At 55.8% G+C, this 22,684-nt stretch overlaps 3 protein-coding genes and 1 long non-coding RNA gene across 12 annotated transcripts; 2 read left to right on the top strand and 2 right to left on the bottom strand.

Moving 5' to 3' along the window:
* Positions 1-438: 438 nt before the first annotated feature.
* Positions 439-2,499, bottom strand: LOC134759388 (uncharacterized). Its single transcript, XR_008514465.2, has 3 exons — positions 1,149-2,499; positions 683-1,034; positions 439-563 (listed from the first exon to the last, which is right to left on the bottom strand). It is a non-coding gene; the product is annotated as an uncharacterized LOC134759388 (long non-coding RNA).
* Positions 449-8,586, top strand: LOC100459213 (sulfotransferase 1A1). Of its 3 annotated transcripts, none has more exons than XM_054533759.2 (8): positions 449-830; positions 4,412-4,563; positions 4,668-4,793; positions 4,881-4,978; positions 7,097-7,223; positions 7,319-7,413; positions 7,913-8,093; positions 8,217-8,585. In XM_054533759.2, the coding sequence occupies exons 2-8, from the start codon at positions 4,416-4,418 to the stop codon at positions 8,327-8,329; spliced, it is 888 nt and encodes a 295-aa protein (XP_054389734.1). In that variant the 5' UTR covers positions 449-830; positions 4,412-4,415; the 3' UTR covers positions 8,330-8,585. The 3 variants fall into 3 exon arrangements, with proteins under 3 accessions (XP_054389734.1, XP_054389733.1, XP_009248876.1); XM_054533758.2 differs by lacking the exon at positions 449-830 and adding an exon at positions 2,593-2,879 and having other exon boundaries at positions 8,217-8,586; XM_009250601.4 differs by lacking the exon at positions 449-830 and adding an exon at positions 2,909-3,370.
* On the top strand, positions 4,890-22,580 carry LOC100459830 (sulfotransferase 1A2). 7 transcript variants are annotated; one of them, XM_054533762.1, is made up of 8 exons: positions 4,890-4,978; positions 18,586-18,737; positions 18,842-18,967; positions 19,057-19,154; positions 20,964-21,090; positions 21,186-21,280; positions 22,081-22,261; positions 22,384-22,580. In XM_054533762.1, the coding sequence occupies exons 2-8, from the start codon at positions 18,590-18,592 to the stop codon at positions 22,494-22,496; spliced, it is 888 nt and encodes a 295-aa protein (XP_054389737.1). In that variant the 5' UTR covers positions 4,890-4,978; positions 18,586-18,589; the 3' UTR covers positions 22,497-22,580. The 7 variants fall into 7 exon arrangements, with proteins under 7 accessions (XP_054389737.1, XP_054389739.1, XP_024089724.1 ...); XM_054533764.1 differs by having other exon boundaries at positions 4,903-4,978; positions 18,555-18,737; XM_024233956.3 differs by lacking the exon at positions 4,890-4,978 and adding an exon at positions 17,372-17,516 and having other exon boundaries at positions 18,555-18,737.
* LOC100434980 (SAGA-associated factor 29-like) lies at positions 8,613-13,353 on the bottom strand. The gene is made up of 7 exons (XM_054533771.1): positions 13,246-13,353; positions 12,466-12,595; positions 12,249-12,395; positions 11,990-12,025; positions 10,536-11,884; positions 9,786-9,865; positions 8,613-8,715 (listed from the first exon to the last, which is right to left on the bottom strand). The coding sequence occupies exons 2-5, from the start codon at positions 12,525-12,527 to the stop codon at positions 11,815-11,817; spliced, it is 315 nt and encodes a 104-aa protein (XP_054389746.1). The 5' UTR covers positions 12,528-12,595; positions 13,246-13,353; the 3' UTR covers positions 8,613-8,715; positions 9,786-9,865; positions 10,536-11,814.
* Positions 22,581-22,684: the final 104 nt, after the last annotated feature.

The raw sequence follows: 22,684 nt of genomic DNA, 5'->3' as shown, positions 1-22,684 counted from the left end.
TGGGGATGGAACCTGTCACAGAGGAGGAGCATGGCAGGGAGCCGGTGCCCTGGGAATCTCGGCGGTGGAACTCCGGGGAGATGCTGGTTGGGGCAGAGGTGATGATCCAGGATGCGGGCCAGCGTAGGGGTCTTGGTGGGCATGCTGGGGTCGGATGGAGCGCAGGAGGGAGAGGAGTCCCCGGGACAGGTGGGTACCTGGGCTGGAGGCGGGGCCTGAGGTGGGCAGGTGCAGGGGACGTGACTTCATTCAGGGGCAGGGCCTGGGGCTAGGCTGAAGCTGGGAGTGAGGATCCCGCTCTCGGGTGTAATTGGAGGGGACCCGCGGTTGGGCGAGGCAGGGCTCACAGGGACACCCCCGTTCTCCTCCCCAGGGAGATGGTGCTCGTCGTGCACAGCTGTGGAGATTCAGTGACCTGCTGGGTGTTGCTGAGCTGTGAGGAAGTTCAGGTCTGGCTGCAGTGATGAGGCTGTGACTCAATCAATCGCTGCTGATGCTCCCAGGACCTTTATCAGCTTAGTCCCAGGGGGAAGCATTTTAAACCCCCACCTCCATTTCCTCATCTGTAAGATGCAAATAAGAGTCACCCCTGCCTTACGGGACGGAGCCGTATAATGCCCGGAACAGTGCCTGCTGAACAGAGGGGCTTGCTGCCAGCTCCCTCTCCCTCCTTGTCTCTTACCTGTCTGCTGTCTGGGACGGGATGAAGCGGGGCCCTTGTGTTGCCCCAACCCTGGCTGTTGGCTAAGAGCCCACGTGATCTGCCTGGCAGAGGAGTTCCTTCCAGAAGAACCAGGGCAGCTTCTGCCCCTAGAGGGCCAATGCCCTAGGTGAGTACAGTCCCCTGGCCCCAGCCTGGTTCAGCTCTGGGAAGAGGGTTCGCAGTTTTGCAATCCAGGCCGGGACAGCCGAGTCCTGATCTTGGTATTCAGGGCTGAGCCTGGAGGGGGCTTGTGATGCCTGACTCTGTATCTCTCTCTGGCCCCATGCCTTGGTAGCTGTGAGGTGTCACTGCTTTGGGTGACTTGATCTGGCTGTGCCGGATGAGCACGGAAGAAATAGTAGAAGACTCGGAATTAGAAGACGTGAGTGGGCTTTGGCCCCAGCCTCCCTACCCCACTCCCTGCCCTGGGCTGCCTGTGACCAACCTTCTTGCTTCTGCAGGCACACTGGACAGCCCTGCTGGAGACCTGATCCTCAGTGTCCCTAACCCCGTCCAGATACTGGTAGCCTAGGCGAGGTCCTCAAAGACCAGTGGGACATCGACTTCAGCCCATCTCCAGGCTCTTTTTTTTTTTTTTTTTTTTTGAGACAGTTTCACTCTTGTTGCCCAGGCTGGAGTGCGATGGCGCGATCTCGGCTCACCACAACCTCCGCCTCCCGGGTTCAAGCGATTCTCCTGCCTCAGCCTCCAGAGTATCTGGGATTATAGGCATGTGTCACCACGCTTGGCTAATTTTCTATTTTTAGTAGAGACAGGATTTCTCCATGTTGGCCAGGCTGGTCTCGAACTACCAACTTCAGGTGATCTGCCTGCCTTGGCCTACCAAAGTGCTGGGATTACAGGAGTGAGCCACTGTGCCCAGCCTTCTCCAGGCTCTTGACACCTTAGCCAGAAATAATTTAAGGACAAGTCCAAAAGTAATGAACGCAGGGAGATTTCTTGCAGAGTAAAAGGACTCACTCAAGAAGAGGAATGTGGGGGTCCTCAAGAGAGTGTCTCATGCCCTACAAGGTTTGGGGCTGACCTTTATGGGCTTCTTTAACTAAAGAGGGGTATATTCATGAAGATTCCAGGAAAAGGTAAAGATTTCTCAAGACCGTGGTGCCACAATTTATGCCCAAATACAGGTGTTCCTGGAGCTGTCTTGGCACTGGTGGGTGTATGGTTTCATATGTTACTGATCGTACAGTGAGATCCTAGGTGAAACTACATCAAATACAGCGCCATGTTGTGTCTGGTTGGTGGTAGCCAGCTTGGTCCTCATCCTATTTTTCAGGGACTTACTGGCCCTTAGCACATGCAGCTATTTCAAGTTTCCTTCTTCTGCTCATGTGAAACTGCTGCCTGGGATTTTCTATTCACTTGCTAGCACTCTATTAATCTCACATTCTCACCTCTTTTCTGTGCCACCCCGTGTGGGTCCGACAGGTTGTTACTAGAGTGCAATACAAAGTCTTAGTCAAGGCGGGACCTCCTGAAGGCTGCTGAGGGCAGGGGCGGAGCTAGTAGCCTGAGGACCTGCCAGTCACGGGGATTCCTCAGGGGCCCAGAGGAGGGAGGACGGGCCCATGGCCCTAGCATATGAGAAGCCTCTCCTCTGCCTGGAAGCCCCAGGCCTCAGCTTCCCCCACACTCCCACCTGCCCGCTTGCCTCTGAACTCACACGTTTCTTGGAAGGCTTGGGAGACTCACCTTTACTCAGATGGTTGGTTACCTGTCTCGTGCCCAGCTTCACCCTGGACTTTAAAGTGAGGATAAAGAAGGAGGAGGGTGGGGGGATGCCCTCCTACGGGGCCCTGTGGCTTCCAAGCCTCGGCCTCCTCTGTTCTCTTGTTTGTGGAGCCTCCTTCAAACCCAGGGAAACAAAACCACCTGCCACAGGTTGTGGTTCTAGGATCTTCTATCGATGTTCTGTGAGGTCCCCAGGAGCCATGAAGCTGGGGCTGGCTCCCAGGGCAATGGGACTGCAGTGTCCTTGTTCTTTCTTGTTCTATGCATCCATGCTCTGCTCCACCCCTGCCCCTTCACTCTGCCCACACACATCCCTCCAGACTGGCCTTGTGGTCAGAGCCTGGAGTGCATGGGCTGCTGGGGGCCTGTGGGCTGCACTGGGCCAGAACCCCTGGCGCCTTCAAGACTGGCCTGGAGCCAGCAGGTAGGTGACCTTTCCGGGCCTATCCCATCTTTCTCCTCCAATCCCTCCCCTCTCTTGCCTGGGTCAATTAGAGAAAGCTTGTCTGTTGGCCTGCCTGGCAGGGTGGAGTTCAGGGGCAGGTCAGGAGCCCCGTGATAGCTCAAAAAACAAACAAAACAAAACAAACAAACCTACAAAAACAAACGCCACCATTGGGCCCTTTCCCCTTTCATTCTTCTGTTTTCTACACACCAAACCCAGTCGTGGCTTTGGAGATCACTTTAAGCTTGTCTCTAGCTGGCAAACTAAGGAGGGTAATGGAGAAGCTCCCCCACCCCCAACCCCGCCTCTTCCTTCTGGGAGCAAATCTAAGTCTGGCCCTGGCTCCAGATCCCTCCCAAACTGGACCTACGAAATCCTCAGCACAGAAAACACCCCTGCGTTCCACACACAGCACCCACACTCAGCCACTGCGGGCAAGGAGGGCACAGGCCAGGTTCCCGAGAGCTCAGGTGAGTGACACACTGGAATGGCCCAGGGCGCCCTCACCCTGCTCAGCTTCTGGCTCCAACATTCCAGAAGCTAAGGCCTCTGCCATCCCTGCCCTTTCCCATCCCCCTCTCTTCCTTTTTTTTTTTTTCCCGGGGAGGCCAGGTCTTGCTGTCACCCAGGCTGGAGTGCTGTGGGATCCTGGCCACTGCAGCCTTGAATTCCTGGGCTCAAGTGATTCTCCTGCCTCAGCCTCTGGAGTAGCTAGGACTAGAGGCCCTCACCATCCTGCCTGGTTAATTTTTTAAAATATTTTTTAAAGATTTTAAAAGATGGGGTCTTGCAATGCTGCCCTAGGTTGGTCTCCAACTCCTGGCCTCGGCCTCCCTAGGGTCTGGGATTACAGGCAGGAGCCACCCTGCCTGGGCCCATCCTTTTGCTGAGTCATCAGAGTTTTGTTCATTCTCATACCAGCTCTGGCCCCTAGTAGCAGCTCAGTTCCTCAATGGGCCGTGTTTGTCCTGGAGCCCAGATACACTGTGGCTTGGCAAGTGGATCACGGACCTGGCTGGCCTGGGAGGTTTCCACATGTGAGGGGTTCAGGGGCTCAAGGAGGGGAGCACTGGGGAGAGGAGCCCACTGGGTGGAGGCTGGGGGGTCACAGCAGGAAATGGTGAGACAAAGGGCGCTGGCTGGCAGGGAGACAGCACAGGCAGGTCCTAGAGCTTCCTCAGTGCAGCTGGACTCTCCTGGAGACCTTCACACACCCTGATATCTGGGCCTCCTGCCCCACGAGGGTGCTTTCACTGGTCTGCACCATGGCCCAGGCCCTGGGATTTTGAACAGCTCTGCAGGTGAATGAAAGGTGCAGCCAGGCTGGGGAACCACCGCATTAGAGCCCGACCTGGTTTTCAGCCCCAGCCCCGCCACTGACTGGCTTTGTGAGCACGGGCAAGTCACTCAGCCTCCCTAGGCCTCAGTGACTTCCCTGAAAGCAAGAATTCCACTTTCTTGCTGTTGTGATGGTGTTAAGGGAATGGGCCTGGCTCTGGCCCCTGACGCAGGAACATGGAGCTGATCCAGGACACCTCCCGCCCGCCACTGGAGTACGTGAATGGGGTCCCGCTCATCAAATACTTTGCAGAGGCACTGGGGCCCCTGCAGAGCTTCCGGGCCCGGCCTGATGACCTGCTCATCAGCACCTACCCCAAGTCCGGTAGGTAAGGAGGGCCACCCACCCTCTCCCAGGCGGCAGTCCCCAGCTTGGCCAGCGAGGTCGTGCCCTCAGCCTGCTCACCTCCCATCTCCCTTCCTCTCCAGGTACCACCTGGGTGAGCCAGATTTTGGACATGATCTACCAGGGTGGTGACCTGGAGAAGTGTCACCGAGCTCCCATCTTCATGCGGGTGCCCTTCCTTGAGTTCAAAGCCCCAGGGATTCCCTCAGGTATGTGTGTGTCCTGGGTACAAGGGGAGTGGAGGAAGACAGGGCTAGGGCTTCAGCTCACCAGACCTTCCCTGATCCACTGCTCAGGGATGGAGACTCTGAAAGACACACCGGCCCCACGACTCCTGAAGACACACCTGCCCCTGGCTCTGCTGCCCCAGACTCTGTTGGATCAGAAGGTCAAGGTGAGGCCAGGCACAGTGTTTCACACCCGCAATCTCAGGACTTTGGGAAGCTGAGCTGGGAAGATCCCTTGAAGCCAGATGTTCCAGAGCAATCTCTTCCAAAAAAAATTAGCTGGGCGTGGTGGTGTGTGCCTGTAGTACCAGCTACTCAGGAGGCTGAAGTGGGAGGATCACCTGAGCCTAGGAGTTCAAGAGTGAAGGCCGGGTGCGGTGGCTCACGCCTGTAATCCCAGCACTTTGGGAGGCTGAGGCGGGTGGATCACAAGGTCAGGAAATCAAGACCATCCTGGTTAACACGGTGAAAGCCCGTCTCTACTAAAAAATAGAAAAATTAGCTGGGCGCGGTGGCGGGCGCCTGTAGTCCCAGGTACTCGGGAGGCTGAGGCAGAAGAATGGCATGAACCTGGGAGGCGGAGCTTGCAGTGAGCCGAGATCCCACCACTGCACTCCAGCCTGGGTGAAAGAGTGAGACTCTGTCTCAAAAAAAAAAAAAAAAAAAAAAGAGAGTGAAGTGAGCTATGATCACACCACTGCACTCCAGACTAGATGACAGAGAAATCTTGTCTCAAAAAAAGATGAAGAATAAAAAGAGGGGCCGGTAGGCGCAGTGGCTCACGCCTGTCTTAAAGTGTCCCAGCACTTTAAGAGGGTGAGGCCGTCAGATCACCTGAGGTCAGGAGTTGGAGACCAGCCTGGCCAACATGGCAAAATCCCATCTCTACTAAAAATCTGAAAAAATTAGCCAGGCATGTTGGTAGGCACCTGTAATCCCAGCTACTTGGGAGGCTGAGGCAGAAGAATTGCTTGAACCTGGGAGGTGGGTGGTCGCAGTGAGCCAAGATCGAGCCACGGCATTCCAGCCTGGAAGACAGAGACTTCATTTCAAACAAAGTAAATAAATAAATAAAGATTAAAAAAAGGGGTCCGGGCGCATTGGCTCACGCCTGTAATCCCAGCACTTTGGGAGGCAGATCACCTGAGGTTGGGAGTTTGAGACCACCTGGAGCAACATAGAAAAACCCTGTGTCTACTAAAAACACAAAATTAGCCGGGTGTGGTGGCGCATGCCTAAAATCCCAGCTACTCAGTAGCCTGAGGCAGGAGAATCACGTGAACCTGGGAGGAGGAGGTTGTAGTGAGCCGGAGATCGCGCCATTGCACTCCAGCCTGGGCAACAAGAGCGAAACTCCCTCCCAAAAAAATAAAAAAGTGTGCTACCTGTGGTGGCTTACTGCTATAATGCCAGCACTTTGGGAGGCCAAGGGGGGTGGAACGCTTGAGCTCAGGAGTTGTAGACCAGCCCGGGAAACATGAGGAGACTCCATCTCTATAAAAATGCAAAATATCAGCAGGGCATGGTGGCATGGTGCTGTAGTTCCAGCTACTGGAAAGTCTGAGGTTGGAGGACTGCTTGAGTCTGGGAGGTCAAGGTTGCAGTGAGTTATTATCACTCCAGTGCACTCCAACCTGGGCAACAGAAAAAAAGAAAGATCAAGGTCTTTTTTTTTTTTTTTTTTTTTTTGAGACTGTCTGTCTCAATAAATAAATAAATGAATAAATAAAAATAAAATAAAATAAAGTAAAATAAATCCCACAATTAAAAGAAAAAGCAAAGGTCCAGGTGTGGGGCATGTGAATCCCGGGAAGGAGGCCCCGGCTCAGTCCAGCTTTGGTCCTGTTCTTCTGGGAAAGTCACCTCACTTCCTCCATCCTTGTCTCATCTTCTGCGGGGGGCGGGGACTGTCTGCCTCTTGCTCTGATGATCAAGAACATGAGACTCTTCCGTGTAGACCTAAGAAAGGTAGAGGGTGTGTCCTCACAAGCCCACAAAATTTGGTGGTGGTGGGATCACGCCTGGTGGAGCACGCCTTGCTCCAGATCGGGGTGTGACGCATTGATGCAGATTATATTACTATAGAATATGATGGTCTCAGGGACCAGGCAGGACTTTTGCTTCCGAGCAGGGTTCAGATCCCGGCTCGGCCCTACCTGTGCCGTGAGATCTCAAGCAAGGCAGCCTCTAAGCCTCAGGTTCCTCCTTTGCCAATCCAAGAGATGAGCTGGCCTGGGGCGGGCTGTGTGGTGATGGTGCTGGGGTCGAGTCCTCTGCCCCTGCAGGTGGTCTATGTTGCCCGCAACGCGAAGGATGTGGCAGTTTCCTACTATCACTTCTACCACATGGCCAAGGTGCACCCTGAGCCTGGGACCTGGGACAGCTTCCTGGAGAAGTTCATGGCCGGAGAAGGTGGGTTTGACTGGAGGAAGGAGGGTGTGGAGCCGAGGGGTGGTGGTTACAACGCACAGCAACCCTGTGTCGGCGCCCCCTGCCCGCTTCTCCAGTGTCCTACGGGTCCTGGTACCAGCACGTGCACGAGTGGTGGGAGCTGAGCCGCACCCACCCTGTTCTCTACCTCTTCTATGAAGACATGAAGGAGGTGAGACCACCTGTGAAACTTCCCTCCATGTGACTCCTGGGGGCGGGCACCTCACAGGGACCCGCCAAGGTCGCCCAGCCCCCTCCCTGGGCAGCCCCCACAGTAGGCCCAGATTCCCCATCCTGCCTTCTTGGCCCAGGCCTCCCCACCACAGGCCCCACCTGGCAGCGGGCCCCACACAGCTCTCATCTCCCGCACCTGAGTCAGCTGCGTGGGTGGCCACGGATCAGAAACTTAGTCCTAATGCTACTCCCTGCCAAAGGGTGTGCCACCCAGGGCCACAGTCCCGGAAGAAGACCATCCCAGTCCTCACTCATAGGAGCCAAGCCCAGCTCATGATGGGATCACAGGGCAGAGAGCAATTCATTTTACCCCAGGGACTGGGGCCCCGGGGGTTGAGGCTCTTCGGGGTTTCCAGGGGAAATGGCCAGATCCCCTCTGAGGTTAGAGAGGGGGACTCGTTTTATTTTGCTCCACTGAGGAGCCCTCTGCTGCTCAGAACCCCAAAAGGGAGATTCAAAAGATCCTGGAGTTTGTGGGGCGCTCCCTGCCAGAGGAGACCGTGAACTTCATGGTTCAGCACACGTCGTTCAAGGAGATGAAGAAGAACCCTATGACCAACTACACCACCATCCCCCAGGATCTTATGGACCACAGCATCTCCCCCTTCATGAGGAAAGGTGGGTGCCAGCCAGCACGGGGGGTTTGGGGCGGGTGGGAGCAGCAGCTGGAGCCTCCCCATAGGCACTCGGGGCCTCCCCTGGGATGAGACTCCAGCTTTGCTCCCTGCCTTCCTCCCCCAGGCATGGCTGGGGACTGGAAGACCACCTTCACCGTGGCGCAGAATGAGCGCTTCGATGCGGACTATGCGGAGAAGATGGCAGGCTGCAGCCTCAGCTTCCGCTCTGAGCTGTGAGAGGGGCTCCTGGGGTCACTGCAGAGGGAGTGTGTGAATCAAGCCTGATCAAGGGGAGAATCAATCCTGACCAAGAATAAAATATGAATTGAGGGCCAGGGACGGTAGGTCATGTCTGTAATCGCAGCAATTTGGGAGGTTGAGGTGGGAGGATCATTTGAGCTCAGGAGTTCAAGACCAACCTGGGCAACATAGTGAGATTCTGTTGAACAACAACAACAAAATAACAAAATAAAATCAATTTTTGAAAAGATAATAAAATATGATTTGTGGGCCAGGCAGGGTGGCTCATACCTGTAATCCCAGCAATTTGTAAAGTTGAGGCCGGAGGATCACTGGAGGACAGGAGTTTGAGACCAGCCTGGTCAACGTTACAAGACACCAACCTTACAAAAATTTGAGAAAATTATCTGCATGCGGTGGTGGGCACCTGTAGTCCCAGCTACTTGGCAAGTGAAGGCAGGAGGATAGCCTGAGCCAGGGAGGTTGTGGCTGCAGGCAGTTGGCTGTGACTGGGCTAATCCACTCAAGCCTGAGGGACAGAGTGAACCCTGCCTGAGAAATAAACAATTTAATGAAAATAAATTTGATTCATGACCAGCCTGGCCAACATGGTGAAACCCCGACTCTACTGACAACAAACAAACAAACAAACAAAACAACCCATAAATTAGGGGGGCGTGATGGGGGTGTGCCTGTAATCCCAGCTACTCCGGAGGCTGAGGCAGGAGAATTGCTTGAACCGGTGGGGGAGAGGGCAGAGGTTGCAGTGAGCCACGATCGCCCCACTTCACTCCAGCCTGGGCATAAGAGTGAAACTCCATCTCGAAAAAATAATAATAATGAATAAAATAAAATAAATTATGATTTGGGCTCGGCTCGGTGGCTTATGCCTCTAATCCCAGCACTTCAGCCTGGTGGATCATTTGAGGTCAGGAGTTGGAGACCACCCTGGCCAACATGACGAAACCCCATCTCTACTAAAAATACAAAAATTAGCCGGGCATGATGGTGTGTGCCTGTAACAATCCCATCTACTCTGGAAGCTGAGGTGGGAGAATGTATTGAACCTGGGAGGTGGAGGTTTTATTGAGCTGGGATCGCACTTCAGCCTGGGTGACAGAGCAAGACTCCGTCTTAACAACAAAACAACAACAACAACAACACTATGATTTGTGTTCAATGCAGAGTCTCTATTCCAAGCCAAGACAAACCCTGAGCTGAAAGAGTGATCGCCCACTGGGGCCAAATACGGCCACCTGCCCGCTCCAGCTCCTCAACTTGCCCTGTTTGGAGAGGGGAGAGGGTCTGGAGAAGTAAAACCCAGGAGACGGGTGGAGGGGGAATGTGTTTAATCCCAGCATGTCCACTGCTGTCCTGCCCTGTGTCGTTGGGGGATGGCGAGTCCGCCAGGCGGCGTCACTTTTTCTTGGGCTCCTTACAAGCCACCACGTACCTCTGAGCCACATTGAGGGGAGGGGAATAGCCATCTGCATAGGAGGTGTCTTCAAACAGGACCGAGTAGTCATCCTGGGGCTGTGGGGCAGGCAGACAGGAGGGGCGGCTCAGAGACCCCCAGGCCAGGAGAGGCACCCCCTTCCCCCAGCCTAGACCGCAGGAGCCTCTGGGCTGTGGACTCTCAGCCACTCCCACCATTGTTCACTCTGGGGTCAAGAAGTCTTGGCCCAGTCCCTGCTGCTACAGAGATCTTTTCTCAGTGGCAGGAGGCCCAGGGCAGTGAAAAGGGTGGGGAGAGGAAGGGGCCTTGACTCCCTTCCCAGTGGGGCCATAGCTTGAGGGTCTGCTGCCTTTCAGGGACTCTGTGTTTGGAGGACCGAGGGCAAGCCAAAGGGCAGCAGGCCCGGATCCTGGCCTCAGGTGGCTTGTGTCCCATGTCACCAGGAGCATGAGGGGGCAGGAGCCGTGGGCTCAGGGCAGGAGTTTCCCGTCTCAGAGCTGGTTCTCCTGGGGCTGTAGAAGGGAAGGCGCTGACTTGGGGCTTGCCAAGGCTGTCAGGGCTGGCAAGGGGACAGTAGCCTTTGGGGCTGGAGTGGAAGAGGGAGGGCTGCTGGCAGGTCCCATTAGCTCAGGAGATGAGGACAAGTGGGACGGAGCAGGAAGAGGAAGAGGACCCCCAAGCCTCTCTGATCAGCCTGTTCTGGTATCACCAATGACCTCTCCACCTCTCCCCTGGAGGCTGCTTTACCTGCTGTGGGGGCGCATGGATCAGGGCACAGTAGAAGCAAGTGGTCTGGGGTTACAGGGCCAACATGAGCTGCTCCTTCTGGAACAAGGCTGTGGGGTCCATCTGGGGGTTGGCCTTCCACTGAGGCCATGACTGCCAGCTCATGGTGTGTCTCCTGGGGGTTGTGTCAATCTGTGGCTGGGGACACTCCTTTCCAGCTTGACGGCTGTTGTGATACCTGGGTTCTCGTCTTCTTGGTTTAAAATAAAGTAAGTAGGCAGGGCGCGGTGGCTCACACCTGTAATCCCAGCACTTTGGGAGGCTGAGGCGGGTGGATCCCCTGAGGTCAGGAATTCGAGACCAGCCTGGCCAACATGGCGAAACCCCATCTCTACTAAAAATACAAAATTAGCCGGGAGTGTTGGCACGCACTTGTAATCCCAGTTACTCAGGAGGCTGAGGCAGGAGAATCGTAGTGAGCCGAGATCGCGCCACTGCCCACCAGCCTGGGTGACAGAGCAAGACTCTGTCTCAAAAAATAAATAGATAAATAAGCAAAATAAAATAATTTAAACAGGAGACACACAGCCAAAGAAGTGCAGCATGGAGTAACTTATTGCAAAACAAAACAGTATTTTGAAAGTTAAGTGCAGAATAGACAATACACCTTGAGTGAGTTCAGAATGGGCTGCTCCTCAGGGTGGGACAGTGTTGATTACTGCAGGAAAAACTCCCTTTATGGGAGTCTTACACAACTGTTCATAATGGGTGAGAAGAGGCGTCACTAGTAAGCATGTTCTGGGTGGTCCTCTGGGTGCACATGGGCATTTGCTATACATGCTTGTTCCTAGGATGCATATCTCATTAGCATTTTAAATCTCCACCCAGGGGTGTGGTTTTTACTATTAAAATGAGCAAAGGGTCAGTTTGAGGACAGGTAAAATGAAAATGCACATGTTCTCCAAAGGGAAAGTCCCTACTGAAGATAGCTTTGCTTGAGCTCAGTGATCAGGCAAATGCTGAGGCTTACTGTGTTGGCCGTGCGGTCACCAAGGCCGCAGCATCCTGAGAAGGTGGTTGTCTCCTTGACTACCTTTCCTGCCTCACCTGGGCTCCATGCCCTGCCCTGGCCCAAACAAGGACCCCCCGCCTGTCTGATCAGCCTGTTCCTGACATCACCCATGGCCTCTCCCATGGAGGCTGCTTTACCCACTGTGAGGGTGCATGGATCAGGGCACGGTAGAAGCAGGTGGTCTGGGGATACAGGGCCAGCACGAGCTGCTCCTTCTGGAACAAGGCCTCAGGGTGTCTCCGGGTTGACCTTCCACTGGGGCAGCGGGATGATTCGGCGCCAGCTCATGCTGTGTCTCCTGGTGGTTGAGGGTCTTGTGTCAGCCTGTGGCTGGGTGGGGATGGTCCTTCCCAGCTGTTATGCTGCCCCAGGCTCCATGACCTGCCCTGGCCTGGACACTCACTCTTTGCCTTCTTCATCGATGTCATCTACCTCATACCTGTGGACAAAAGGAGGAAAACGCTGGATGCAGCCAGGGGCATAGTCCCTGTGGGGGAGTGCGGAGGATGGGGGCAGGGCGAGGACCCGGTGGTCCCTGCACAGCCGGCCCCGCCCGCAGCACCGTCTGGGGAGCTTTTCTCCCGCTGTGCAGACAGGAAGCAGAGCGGCAGCCCAGGCAGGTGCAGTGACCAGAGAACAGCCCCGGGGCTGGTGTCACTCACTTGTTGGTGGTGTGGCTGTAACTGATCACCTCAGCCAGGATCCACTGCTCGTCCCCATCCATGGCCTTCACCCGGGCAGTCACCTTGTCTCCAGGTCTGGCCACATAGTCTCCTGAGGCGGAGATGGCCCCACAGAGGGGTGGGGGCCTGTGAGTGGAACAAAGGGTCAGTCCCAGCCCCTGGGCACCAGTCCTTCCCTCGCAGCTGCTGCCCTCACTTGTCACCAGGCTTCCCGATCCACAGGGGCAGGGTCATGGCCGACTGCTGCAGCAGGGTCATCAGCACCCCTCTGCGCACGGTCTTCCGGGGTGGCTCCGAGTCATCGTAGAGACCCGCGATCTTGGCTGCTGTGGGAAGGAAGGGAGGCCTGAGACCCCAGGCACAGGGACTGGCCCTGACCCCCCAGCATGCTGCACTGAGCTGTGGGAAGGAGCCCCTGGGAGCCTCGAGCTCCCAAGTGAGCCCGAGGGCCCAGCAGGACTGTGACCCGATCGGCCAGGTGTCCTACAAGGGCTGCTGTGCTCAACTACAGATGGGTGAGATGGCAGCACAGCTGGCACCCAGAGGGAGGAACCAGGGAGGGACAAAGCGGGTTCCGAGGTGCTGGTCAGGTTCTCTTCCTGATGTCGGTGCTGACCCAGAAGTGTATTTAATGAGAATTTCCTAAAATTCGAAGGATCCCGCGGGGTTCCTGAGAGATGGAGGCGCTTCTTCAGCGTCTACCTGCTCTACTGCCTGAACTCCTGTCACCAGGACCGCGTCTACGTGGGGTTCACTGTCAGCCCTGCTTGTCGGGTCCAGCAGCACAATGGGGGCCTCACAAAAGACAGGGTCCAGGCCGGGCGCAGTCGCTCACGCCTGTAATCTCAGCACTTTGGGAGGCCTCAAGTGGTCGGATCACTTGAGGTCAGGTGTTCTTTGAGAACAGCCTGGCCAACATGGTGAAACCCCGTCTCTACTAGAAATACAAAAATTAGCCGGGCATGGTGGCACGTACCTGTAATTCCAGCTACTTGGGAGGCTGAGGCAGGAGAATCGCTTGAGCCCCGGGGGTCGGGGCAGTGGTTGCAGCGAGCTGAATCGCGCCATTGCACGCCTGGTGAGACGGGGAGGGTCTCTGTGGCTGGAGGAAGGCTTCCTGGAGAAGGCGGCGGACCCCGCGAGGCACAGGCCTGATGAGAGGGACCCGCCAGGCCTGTGACAAGGGTGGGGCGTCTGGGGAGGGGACGAGGCGTGTCGCAGAGGAGGCGCGTGACGGGGAGCCAGTGCGCTGGGAATCTCGGCGGTGGAATTCCCGGAAGGAGCGGGCTGGGGCGGGGTGATGACCCAGGCTGGAGTCCAGCGTAGGGGTCTTGGTGGGCACGCTGGGGTCGGATGGAGCGCAGGAGGGAGAGGATGGGGGACAGGTGGGTGGGTACCTGGGAGGGAGGCAGGGCCTGAGGTGGACAGGTGCAGGGGGCGTGACTTCAGGCAGGGGCGGGGCCTGGGACTCTGCTGAAGCCGGGAATGAGCACCTCGCTTTCGGGTGGGATTGGAAGGGACTCGCGGTGGAGCGCGGCGGGACTCCCAGGGACATTCCCGTTCTCCTCCCCAGGGAGATAGCGCTCTTGGTGCACAGCTTCCCGCCCGCCGTGCCGCCCTTCGAGTAAGGAAGAAGACCGGGCGGCCGCTAGTGGCCGGGGTTTAGGGTCCGACACCCGCCCGGAGCCGCCCTGATGCCCCCCTACCCTGCCGCGGTTGGAGTGGGCCTGGCACCCTCGCTCTGTGCGGGCCTCCCTTTCCTGCTGCGCCCCGACCTCCTCCCGCCGCACCGCACTGGCCACTGGCCTTCGGGCCTCCTCTGCCCCAGGGCGCCGCGCAGGTCCCATTGCTGACGCCAAGCCTGAGCCTGAGCCGGACCCTGGGACCTAGAGGCCTGTGCGCCCTGCGCGCCCACGCGCTCCAGGTGAGGTCCGCCCCGGGCACGGAGGCTCGATCTTCCAGACGACTTCGGATCCAGCTGTTTGTTGAGGAATCAGGAAACGCCCTGACACTTTTGCGGCCCTGTCCCCATCTCTAAGATGGGATGATAGTAGTTCTGGCCATTCCTGAGCACAGCAGGACCTGCCTTTTCCCTTTGACTGGAAGGTTCTTCTCTACAACTTCTGTCTTGATAACCTGCCACCTCCACAGGGCGGTCTTCCCAGGCTCCCGATTTAAAATTGCAGCTCTGATAAGCCGGGCATGGTGGCACATGCCTGTAGAACCAGCTATGGGGGAGGCTGAGGTGGGAAGATCGCCTGAACCCAGGAGTTGGAGGCTGCAGTGAGCTATGATCACTCCACTGCACTACAGCCCCGGCAAAAGAGCAAGACCCTGTCTCTAAAAATATAAAATTAAATTGCACCTCTTATGTACTTCCCCATCCGCTCCTTTTCCTGAATACTTTATGTTACTTGCTTCGTCTTTATGGCTCTCATTAGTCTCTCCCACCCCAACCTTTGCACTGAACTGCCCGAGGGCAGCTCTTGTCACTGCCGTAGAACAAAATCTTACACAGAGCTGATGGCCAAGAAATAGTTAATAAAATAATGGACAATGGGCGCCTTCTACTGAGCTCCTGCTAATTGTGAGTAGAGGACTTGCTCTGTGGAGATTCAGTGACCTGCTGGGTGTTGCTGAGCTGTGAGGAAGTTCAGGTCTGGCTGCAGTGGTGAGGCTGTGACTCAATCAATCGCTGCTGATGCTCACAGGACCTTCACCAGCTTAGTCCCAGGGGGCAAGGATTTTAAACCCCCACGTCCATTTCCTCGTCTGTAAGATGCAAATAAGAGTCACCCCTGCCTCACGGGATGGAGCTGTGTAATGCCCAGAACAGTGCCTGCTGAACAGAGGGGCTTGCTGCCAGCTCCCTCTCCCTCCTTGTCTCTTACTTGCCTGCTGCCTGGGACAGGATGAAGACGGGTCCTTGTGTTGCCCCAACCCTGGCTGCCCCCTAAGGGCTCACGTGATCTGCCAGAGGAGTTCCTTCCGGAAGAACCAGGGCAGCTTCTGCCCCTAGAGGGCCAATGCCCTAGGTGAGTGCAGTCCCCTGGCCCCAGCCTGGTCCAGCTCTGGGAAGAGGGTGCCCAGTTGTGCAATCCAGGCCAGGGCAGCCAAGTGCTGATCTTGGTATTCAGGGCTGAGGCTGGAGGAGGCTTGTGATGCCTGACTCTGTATTTCTCTCTGGCCCCATGCCTTGGTAGCTGTGAGGTGTCACTGCTTTGGGTGACCTGATCTGGCTGTGCCGGATGAGCACGGAGGAAATAGTAGAAGACTCGGAATTAGAAGACGTGAGTGGGCCTTGGCCCCAGCCTCCCTACCCCACTCCCTGCCCTGGGCTGCCTGTGACCAACCTTCTTGCCTCTGCAGGCACAGTGGACAGCCCTGCTGGAGCCTGATCCTCAGTGTCCCTAACCCCCGCCAGATACCAGTGGCCTAGGGGAGGTCCTCAAAGACCAGTGGGATATCGACCTCGATCAGTATCCGGGCTGTTGACACCTTTGCCAGAAATAATTTAAGGACGAGTCAGAAAGTCATGAACGTAGGGAGACTTTTGGCAAAGCGAAAGGACTCATTCAAGAAGAGGAATGTGGGGGTCCTCAAGAGAGTGTCTCATGCCCTACAAGGTTTGGGGCTGACCTTTATGGGCTTCTTTAACTAAAGAGGGGTATATATTCATGAAGGTTCCAGGAAAAGGTAAAGATTTCTCAAGACCGTGGTGCCACAATTTACACCCAAATACAGGTGTTCCTGGAGCCGTCTTGGCACTGGTGGGTGTATGGTTTCATACGTTACTGATCACACAATAAGATCCTAGGTGAAACCTACATCAAATACAGCGCCATGTTGTGTCTGGTTGGTCATAGCCAGCTTGGTCCTCATCCTATTTTTCAGGGACTTATTGGCCCTTGGCACATGCAGCTATTTCAAGTTTCCTTCTTCTGGTCATGTGAAACTGCTGCCTGGGATTTTCTATTCTCTTGCTACCACTCTATAAATCTCACATTCTTGCCTCTTTTCTGTGCCACCCCCTGCTGTTCAGGCTGGTTTTTACTAGAATGCAATGCAAAGTCTGAGTCAAGAGGGCCTCCTGAAGGTTGCTGAGGGCAGGGGCGGAGCTAGTAGCCTGAGGACCTGCCAGTCATGGGGATTCACCAGGGGCCCAGAGGAGGGAGGAGAGGCCTGTGGCCCTGGCAGGGCCTCTCCTCTGCCTGGAAACCCCATGTCTCAGCTTTCCCTGCTTGCCTCTGAGCTCACGCAACTCTGGGAAGGCTTGGGAGACTCACCTTTACTCAGATGGTTGTTTACCCGTCTCATGCCCAGCTTGATCCTAGACTTTAAATAGTGAGGACAAAGAACGAGGAGGGTGGGGGGATGCCCTGCTTCCACAGGGCCCTGTGGCTTCCAAGCCTCAACCTCCTCTGGCCTCTGTCTGTGAAGCCTCCGTCTGCGGAGCCTCTTTAAAACCCATGGAAAGAAAAGTACCTGCCAGGGGCTGTGGTTCTTCTAGGATCTTCTATCGATGCTCTGTGAGGTCCCCAGGGAGCCATGAAGCTGGGGCTGGCTCCCAGGGCAATGGGACTGCAGTGTCCTTGTTCTTTCTTGTTCTATGCATCCATGCTCTGCTCCACCCCTGCCCCTTCACTCTGCCCACACACATCCCTCCAGACTGGCCTTGTGGTCAGAGCCTGGAGTGCATGGGCTGCTGGAGGCCTCTGGGCTGCACTGGGCCAGAACCCCTGGCACCTTCAAGACTGGCCTGGAGCCAGCAGGTAGGTGACCTTTCCCAGGCCTGCCTATCCCATCTTTCTCCTCCAATCCCTCCCCTCTCTTGCCTGGGTCAATTAGAGAAAGCTTGTCTGTTGGAGTTCAGGGGCAGGTCAGGAGCCCCATGACAGCTCAAAAAAAAAAAAAAAAAAAAAAAACCCACAAAAACAAACCCACTGTTGGGCCCTTTCTCCTTTCATTCTTCTGTTTTCTACACACCAAACCCAGTCATGGCTTTGGAGATCACTTTAAGCTTGTCTCTAGCTGGCAAACTAAGGAGGGTAATGGAGAAGCTCCCCCACCCCCAACCCCACCCCTTCCTTCCGGAAGCAAATCTAAGTCCGTCCCTGGCTCCAGATCCCTCCCACACTGGACCTAAGAAACCCTCAGCACAGACAACACCCCTGCATTCCCCACACTGCACCCACACTCAGCCACTGCAGGCGAGGAGGGCACAAGGCCAGGTTCCCGAGAGCTCAGGTGAGTGACACACTGGAATGGCCCAGGGCGCCCTCACCCTGCTCAGCTTCTGGCTCCAACATTCCAGAAGCCGAGGCCTCTGCCATCCCTGCCCTTTCCCCATGGATATCCCATTTCAGACAACCCCGGCCGGCGTGAATCCCCCTCCCTTCCTTTTTTTTTTTCCGGGGAGGCCAGGTAGGCCTTGCTGTCACCCAGGCTGGAGTGCTGTGGGATCCTGGCCACTGCAGCCTTGAATTCCTGGGCTCAAGTGATTCTCCTGCCTCAGTAGCTATGACTACAGACCCTCACCATCCTGCCTGGATAGTTTTAAAAAGTATTTTTAAAAGATTTTTAGAGATGGGGTCTTCCAATTCTGCCCAAATTGGTCTCCAACTTCTGGCCTCAGCCTCCCTAGGGTCTGGGATTACAGGCGGGAGTCACCCTGCCCAGGATCCTCCTTTTGCTGAGTCATCACAGTTTTGCTCATTCCCACACCAGGCTCTGGCCCCCAATACCAGCTCAGTTGCTCAATGGGCTGTGTTTGTCCTGGAGCCCAGATGGACTGTGGCCGGGCAGGTGGATCACAGGCCTGGCCAGCCTAGGAGTTGCCACATGTGAGGGGCCGAGGGGCTCAAGGAGGGGAGCATCGGGGAGAGGAGCCCACTGGGTGGAAGCTGGGGGTCACGGCAGGAAATGGTGAGACAAAGGGTGCTGGCTGGCAGGGAGACAGCACAGGCAGGTCCTAGAGCTTCCTCAGTGCAGCTGGACTCTCCTGGAGACCTTCACACACCCTGATATCTGGGCCTCCTGCCCCACGAGGGTGCTTTCACTGGTCTGCACCATGGCCCAGGCCCTGGGATTTTGAACAGCTCTGCAGGTGAATGAAAGGTGCAGCCAGGCTGGGGAACCACCGCATTAGAGCCCGACCTGGTTTTCAGCCCCAGCCCCGCCACTGACTGGCTTTGTAAGCACGAGCAAGTCACTCAGCCTCCCTAGGCCTCAGTGACTTCCCTGAAAGCAAGAATTCCGCTTTCTTGCTGTTGTGATGGTGTTAAGGGAATGGGCCTGGCTCTGGCCCCTGACGCAGGAACATGGAGCTGATCCAGGACATCTCTCGCCCGCCACTGGAGTACGTGAAGGGGGTCCCGCTCATCAAATACTTTGCAGAGGCACTGGGACCCTTGCAGAGCTTCCGGGCCCAGCCCGATGACCTGCTCATCAGCACCTACCCCAAGTCCGGTAGGTGAGGAGGGCCACCCACCCTCTCCCAGGCGGCAGTCCCCAGCTTGGCCAGTGAGGTCATGCCCTCAGCCTGCTCACCTCCCATCTCCCTTCCTCTCCAGGCACCACCTGGGTGAGCCAGATTCTGGACATGATCTACCAGGGTGGTGACCTGGAGAAGTGTCACCGAGCTCCCATCTTCAGGCGGGTGCCCTTCCTTGAGTTCAAAGTCCCAGGGATTCCCTCAGGTGTGTGAGTGTGTCCTGGGTGCAAGGGGAGTGGAGGAAGACAGGGCTGGGGCTTCAGCTCACCAGACCTTCTCTGATCCACTGCTCAGGGATGGAGACTCTGAAAGACACACTGGCCCCACGACTCCTGAAGACACACCTGCCCCTGGCTCTGCTCCCCCAGACTCTGTTGGATCAGAAGGTCAAGGTGAGGCTGGGCACAGTGTTTCACGTCCACAATCTCAGTACTTTGGGAGGCTGAGGTGGGAAGATCCCTTGAAGCCAGAAGTTCCAGATGAGTCTCTTCCAAAAAAAAAAAAATTAGCTATGCATAGTGGTGTGTGCCTGTAGTACCAGCTACTCAGGAGGCTGAGGTGGGAGGATCATCTGAGCCTAGGTGTTTAAGGCTACAGTGAGCTATGATCATACCAGTGCACTCCAGACTGGGTGACAGAGAAACACTGTCTCAAAATAAAGATGAAGAATAGAAAGAGTGTCCCACCGGTGCGGTGGCTCAAACCTGTAATTCCAGCACTAGAAGAGGCTGAGGCAGGCAGATCACCTGAGACTATGAGTTTGAGATCAGCCTGGCCAACGTGGCAAAACCCCCTCTCTACTAAAAATACAAAAAAATTAGCCGGGCATGGTGGCAGGCATCTGTAATCCCTGCTACTTGGGAGGCTGAAGCAGGAGAATTCCTTGAAGCTGGGAGGCAGAGGTTGTAGTCAGCCGAGACCTCACCATTGCACTGCAGCCTGGGAAACAGAGCAAAACTCTTGTCTCAAAAAAAAAAAAAAAAAAAAAAAAGCGGCAGGTGGCGGGGGGCTGGGCCTGTTGTGGCTCACGCCTGTAATACCAGCACTTTGGGAGGTCGAGGTGGGCAGATCACCCGAGGTCAGGAGTTTGAGATCTGCCTGGCCAACATGGAGAAACCCCATCTCTACTAAAAATACAAAAATTAGCCAGGCGTTGGGGCAGGCGCCTGTAATCCCAGCTACTCGGGAGGCTGAGGCAGGAGAATAGCTTGCACCTGGGAGGCGGTGGTTGCAGTGAGCCGAGATTGTGCCACTGCACTCCAGCCTGGGAGACACAACGAGACTTTGTTTCAAACAAAACAAATAAATATTAAAAAGTTTGCCACCTGGGTGGCTCACTGCTGTAATGCCAGCACTTTGGGAGGCCAAGGTGGGTGGATCGCTTGAGCGCAGGAGTTCCAGACCAGCCCAGGAAACATGGGGAGACTCCATCTCTATAAAAAATGCAAATAATCAGCAGGGCATGGTGGCATAGTGCTATAGTCCCAGCTACTCAAAAGTCTAAGGTTGGAGGATTGCTTGAGCCTGGGAGGTCAACGTTGCAGTGAGCTATTATCACTCCAGTGCACTCCAACCTGGGCAACAGGAAAAAAGAAAGCCCAAGGTCTTTTTTCTCTTTTCTCTTTTTTTTGAGACATAGAGTCTCAAAACAACAACAACAACAACAAAACAAAAAAACCCACAACAAAAAGAAAAAAGCAAAGGTCCAGGTGTGGGGCATGTGAATCCCGGGAAGGAGGCCCTGGCTCAGCCCAGCTTTGGTCCTGTTCTTCTGGGAAAGCCGCCTCACTTCCTCCAGGCTTGTCTCATCTTCCGCGGGGGGGACTGTCTCCCTTTTGCTCTGATGACCAAAAACATGAGACTCTTCTGTGTAGACCTAAGAAAGTAGAGGGTGTGTCCTCACAAGCCCACAAAATTTGGTGGTGGTGGGATCACGCCTGGTGGAGCACGCCTTGCTCCAGATCGGGGTGTGACGCATTGATGCAGATTATATTACTATAGAATATGATGGTCTCAGGGACCAGGCAGGACTTCGGCTTCTGAGCAGGGTTCAGATCCCAGCTTGGCCCTATCTGTGCCGTGAGATCTCAAGCAAGTCAGCCGCTAAGCCTCAGGTTCCTCCTTTGCCAATCCAAGAGATGAGCTGGCCTGGGGTGGGCTGTGTGGTGATGGTGCTAGGGTCGAGTCCTCTGCCCCTGCAGGTGGTCTATGTTGCCCGCAACGCGAAGGATGTGGCGGTTTCCTACTATCACTTCTACCGCATGGCCAAGGTGTACCCTGAGCCCGGGACCTGGGACAGCTTCCTGGAGAAGTTCATGGCCGGAGAAGGTGGGTTTGATGGGAGGAAGGAAGGTGTGGAGCTGAGGAGTGGTGGTTACAACGCACAGCAACCCTGTGTCGGCGCCCCCTGCCCGCTTCTCCAGTGTCCTACGGGTCCTGGTACCACCACGTGCAAGAGTGGTGGGAGCTGAGCCGCACCCACCCTGTTCTCTACCTCTTCTATGAAGACATGAAGGAGGTGAGACTGCCTTTGATGCTTCCCTCCATGTGACACCTGGGAGCAGGCACTTCACAGGGACCTGCCAAGGCCACCCAGCCCCCTCCCTGGGCGGCCCCCCAGCAGGCCCGGATTCCCCATCCTGACTCCCTGGCCCAGGCCCCACTGCAGCCCCATGTGGCAGGGGGCTCGGCACAGCTCTCATCTCCTGTGCCTGAGTCAGCTGCACGGGTGGCCATGGATCAGCTACTTTTTTTTTGAGACAGTCTTGCTCTGTTGTCCAGGATGGCGTGCAGTGGTGTGATCTCAGCTCAGTGTAACCCTCCCTCCAAGGTTCAAGTGATTCTCCTGCCTCAGCCTCCTGAGTAGCTGAGATTACAGATGCCCACTACCATGCCTGGCTAATTTTTGTGTTGTGCCATGTTGGCCAGGTTGGTCTCCATCTCCTGAGCTCAGGTGATCCGCCTGCCTCAGCCTCCCAAAGTCTTGGGAATTACAGGCCTGAACCACGGCCCCTTGCCACGGATCAGCTATCTATTCCAATTGCTTCTCCTTGCCAACGGTTATGTCACCCAGGGCCACAGGCACGGAAGACCATCCCAGTCCTTACCCATAGGAGCCAAGCCCAGCTCATGATGGGATCACAGGGCAGAGAGCAATTCATTTTACCCCAGAGACTGGGGTCCCAGGGGTCGAAGAGCTGGCTCTATGGGTTTTCAAGTGGAAGTGGCCAGTTCCCCTCTGAGGTTAGAGAAGGGGACCCCTTTTATTTTCTTGAATCAGCAATCCTAGCCTCCACTGAGGAGCCCTCTGCTGCTCAGAACCCCAAAAGGGAGATTCGGAAGATCCTGGAGTTTGTGGGGCGCTCCCTGCCAGAGGAGACCGTGGACCTCATGGTTCAGCACACGTCGTTCAAGGAGATGAAGAAGAACCCTATGACCAACTACACCACCATCCGCCGGGAGTTCATGGACCACAGCATCTCCCCCTTCATGAGGAAAGGTGGGTGCCAGCCAGCACGGGGGTTTGGGGCGGGTGGGAGCAGCAGCTGGAGCCTCCTCATAGGCACTCGGGGCCTCCCCTGGGATGAGACTCCAGCTTTGCTCCCTGCCTTCCTCCCCCAGGCATGGCTGGGGACTGGAAGACCACCTTCACCGTGGCGCAGAATGAGCGCTTCGATGCGGACTATGCAGAGAAGATGGCAGGCTGCAGCCTCAGCTTCCGCTCTGAGCTGTGAGAGGGGCTCCTGGGGTCACTGCAGAGGGAGTGTGTGAATCAAGCCTGACCAAGCACCTCAAGAATAAAGTGTGATTTGTGTTCAATGCAGAGTCTCTATTCCAAGCCAAGACAAACCCTGAGCTGAAAGAGTGATCGCCCACTGGGGCCAAATACGGCCACCTCCCGGCTCCAGCTCCTCAACTTGCC

This window comes from Pongo abelii, chromosome 18, assembly GCF_028885655.2.
Source record: "Pongo abelii isolate AG06213 chromosome 18, NHGRI_mPonAbe1-v2.0_pri, whole genome shotgun sequence".
NCBI lineage: Eukaryota > Metazoa > Chordata > Mammalia > Primates > Hominidae > Pongo > Pongo abelii.
The sequence above is the reverse complement of the archived record's forward strand: the minus strand, read 5'-3'. Positions and strand labels throughout refer to the sequence as shown.

Excerpts from the sequence above, each read along its gene's own strand:
- LOC100459213 (XM_054533758.2), top strand. The coding sequence starts at position 2,656 with ATGAAGCTGGGGCTGGCTCCCAGGGCAATGGGACTGCAGTGTCCTTGT. Across the intron at positions 4,794-4,880 it reads AGCCCCAGGGATTCCCTCAG|GGATGGAGACTCTGAAAGAC; the intron begins GTATGTGTGTGT and ends TCCACTGCTCAG. Across the intron at positions 7,224-7,318 it reads GAAGTTCATGGCCGGAGAAG|TGTCCTACGGGTCCTGGTAC; the intron begins GTGGGTTTGACT and ends CCGCTTCTCCAG.
- LOC100434980 (XM_054533771.1), bottom strand. The coding sequence starts at position 12,527 with ATGACCCTGCTGCAGCAGTCGGCCATGACCCTGCCCCTGTGGATCGGG. Across the intron at positions 12,396-12,465 it reads ATCGGGAAGCCTGGTGACAA|GCCCCCACCCCTCTGTGGGG; the intron begins GTGAGGGCAGCA and ends TTCCACTCACAG. Across the intron at positions 11,885-11,989 it reads ATCGATGAAGAAGGCAAAGA|GAGACACAGCATGAGCTGGC; the intron begins GTGAGTGTCCAG and ends CTCAACCACCAG.
- LOC100459830 (XM_054533762.1), top strand. The coding sequence starts at position 18,590 with ATGGAGCTGATCCAGGACATCTCTCGCCCGCCACTGGAGTACGTGAAG. Across the intron at positions 18,738-18,841 it reads CAGCACCTACCCCAAGTCCG|GCACCACCTGGGTGAGCCAG; the intron begins GTAGGTGAGGAG and ends CTTCCTCTCCAG. Across the intron at positions 19,155-20,963 it reads TGTTGGATCAGAAGGTCAAG|GTGGTCTATGTTGCCCGCAA; the intron begins GTGAGGCTGGGC and ends CTGCCCCTGCAG.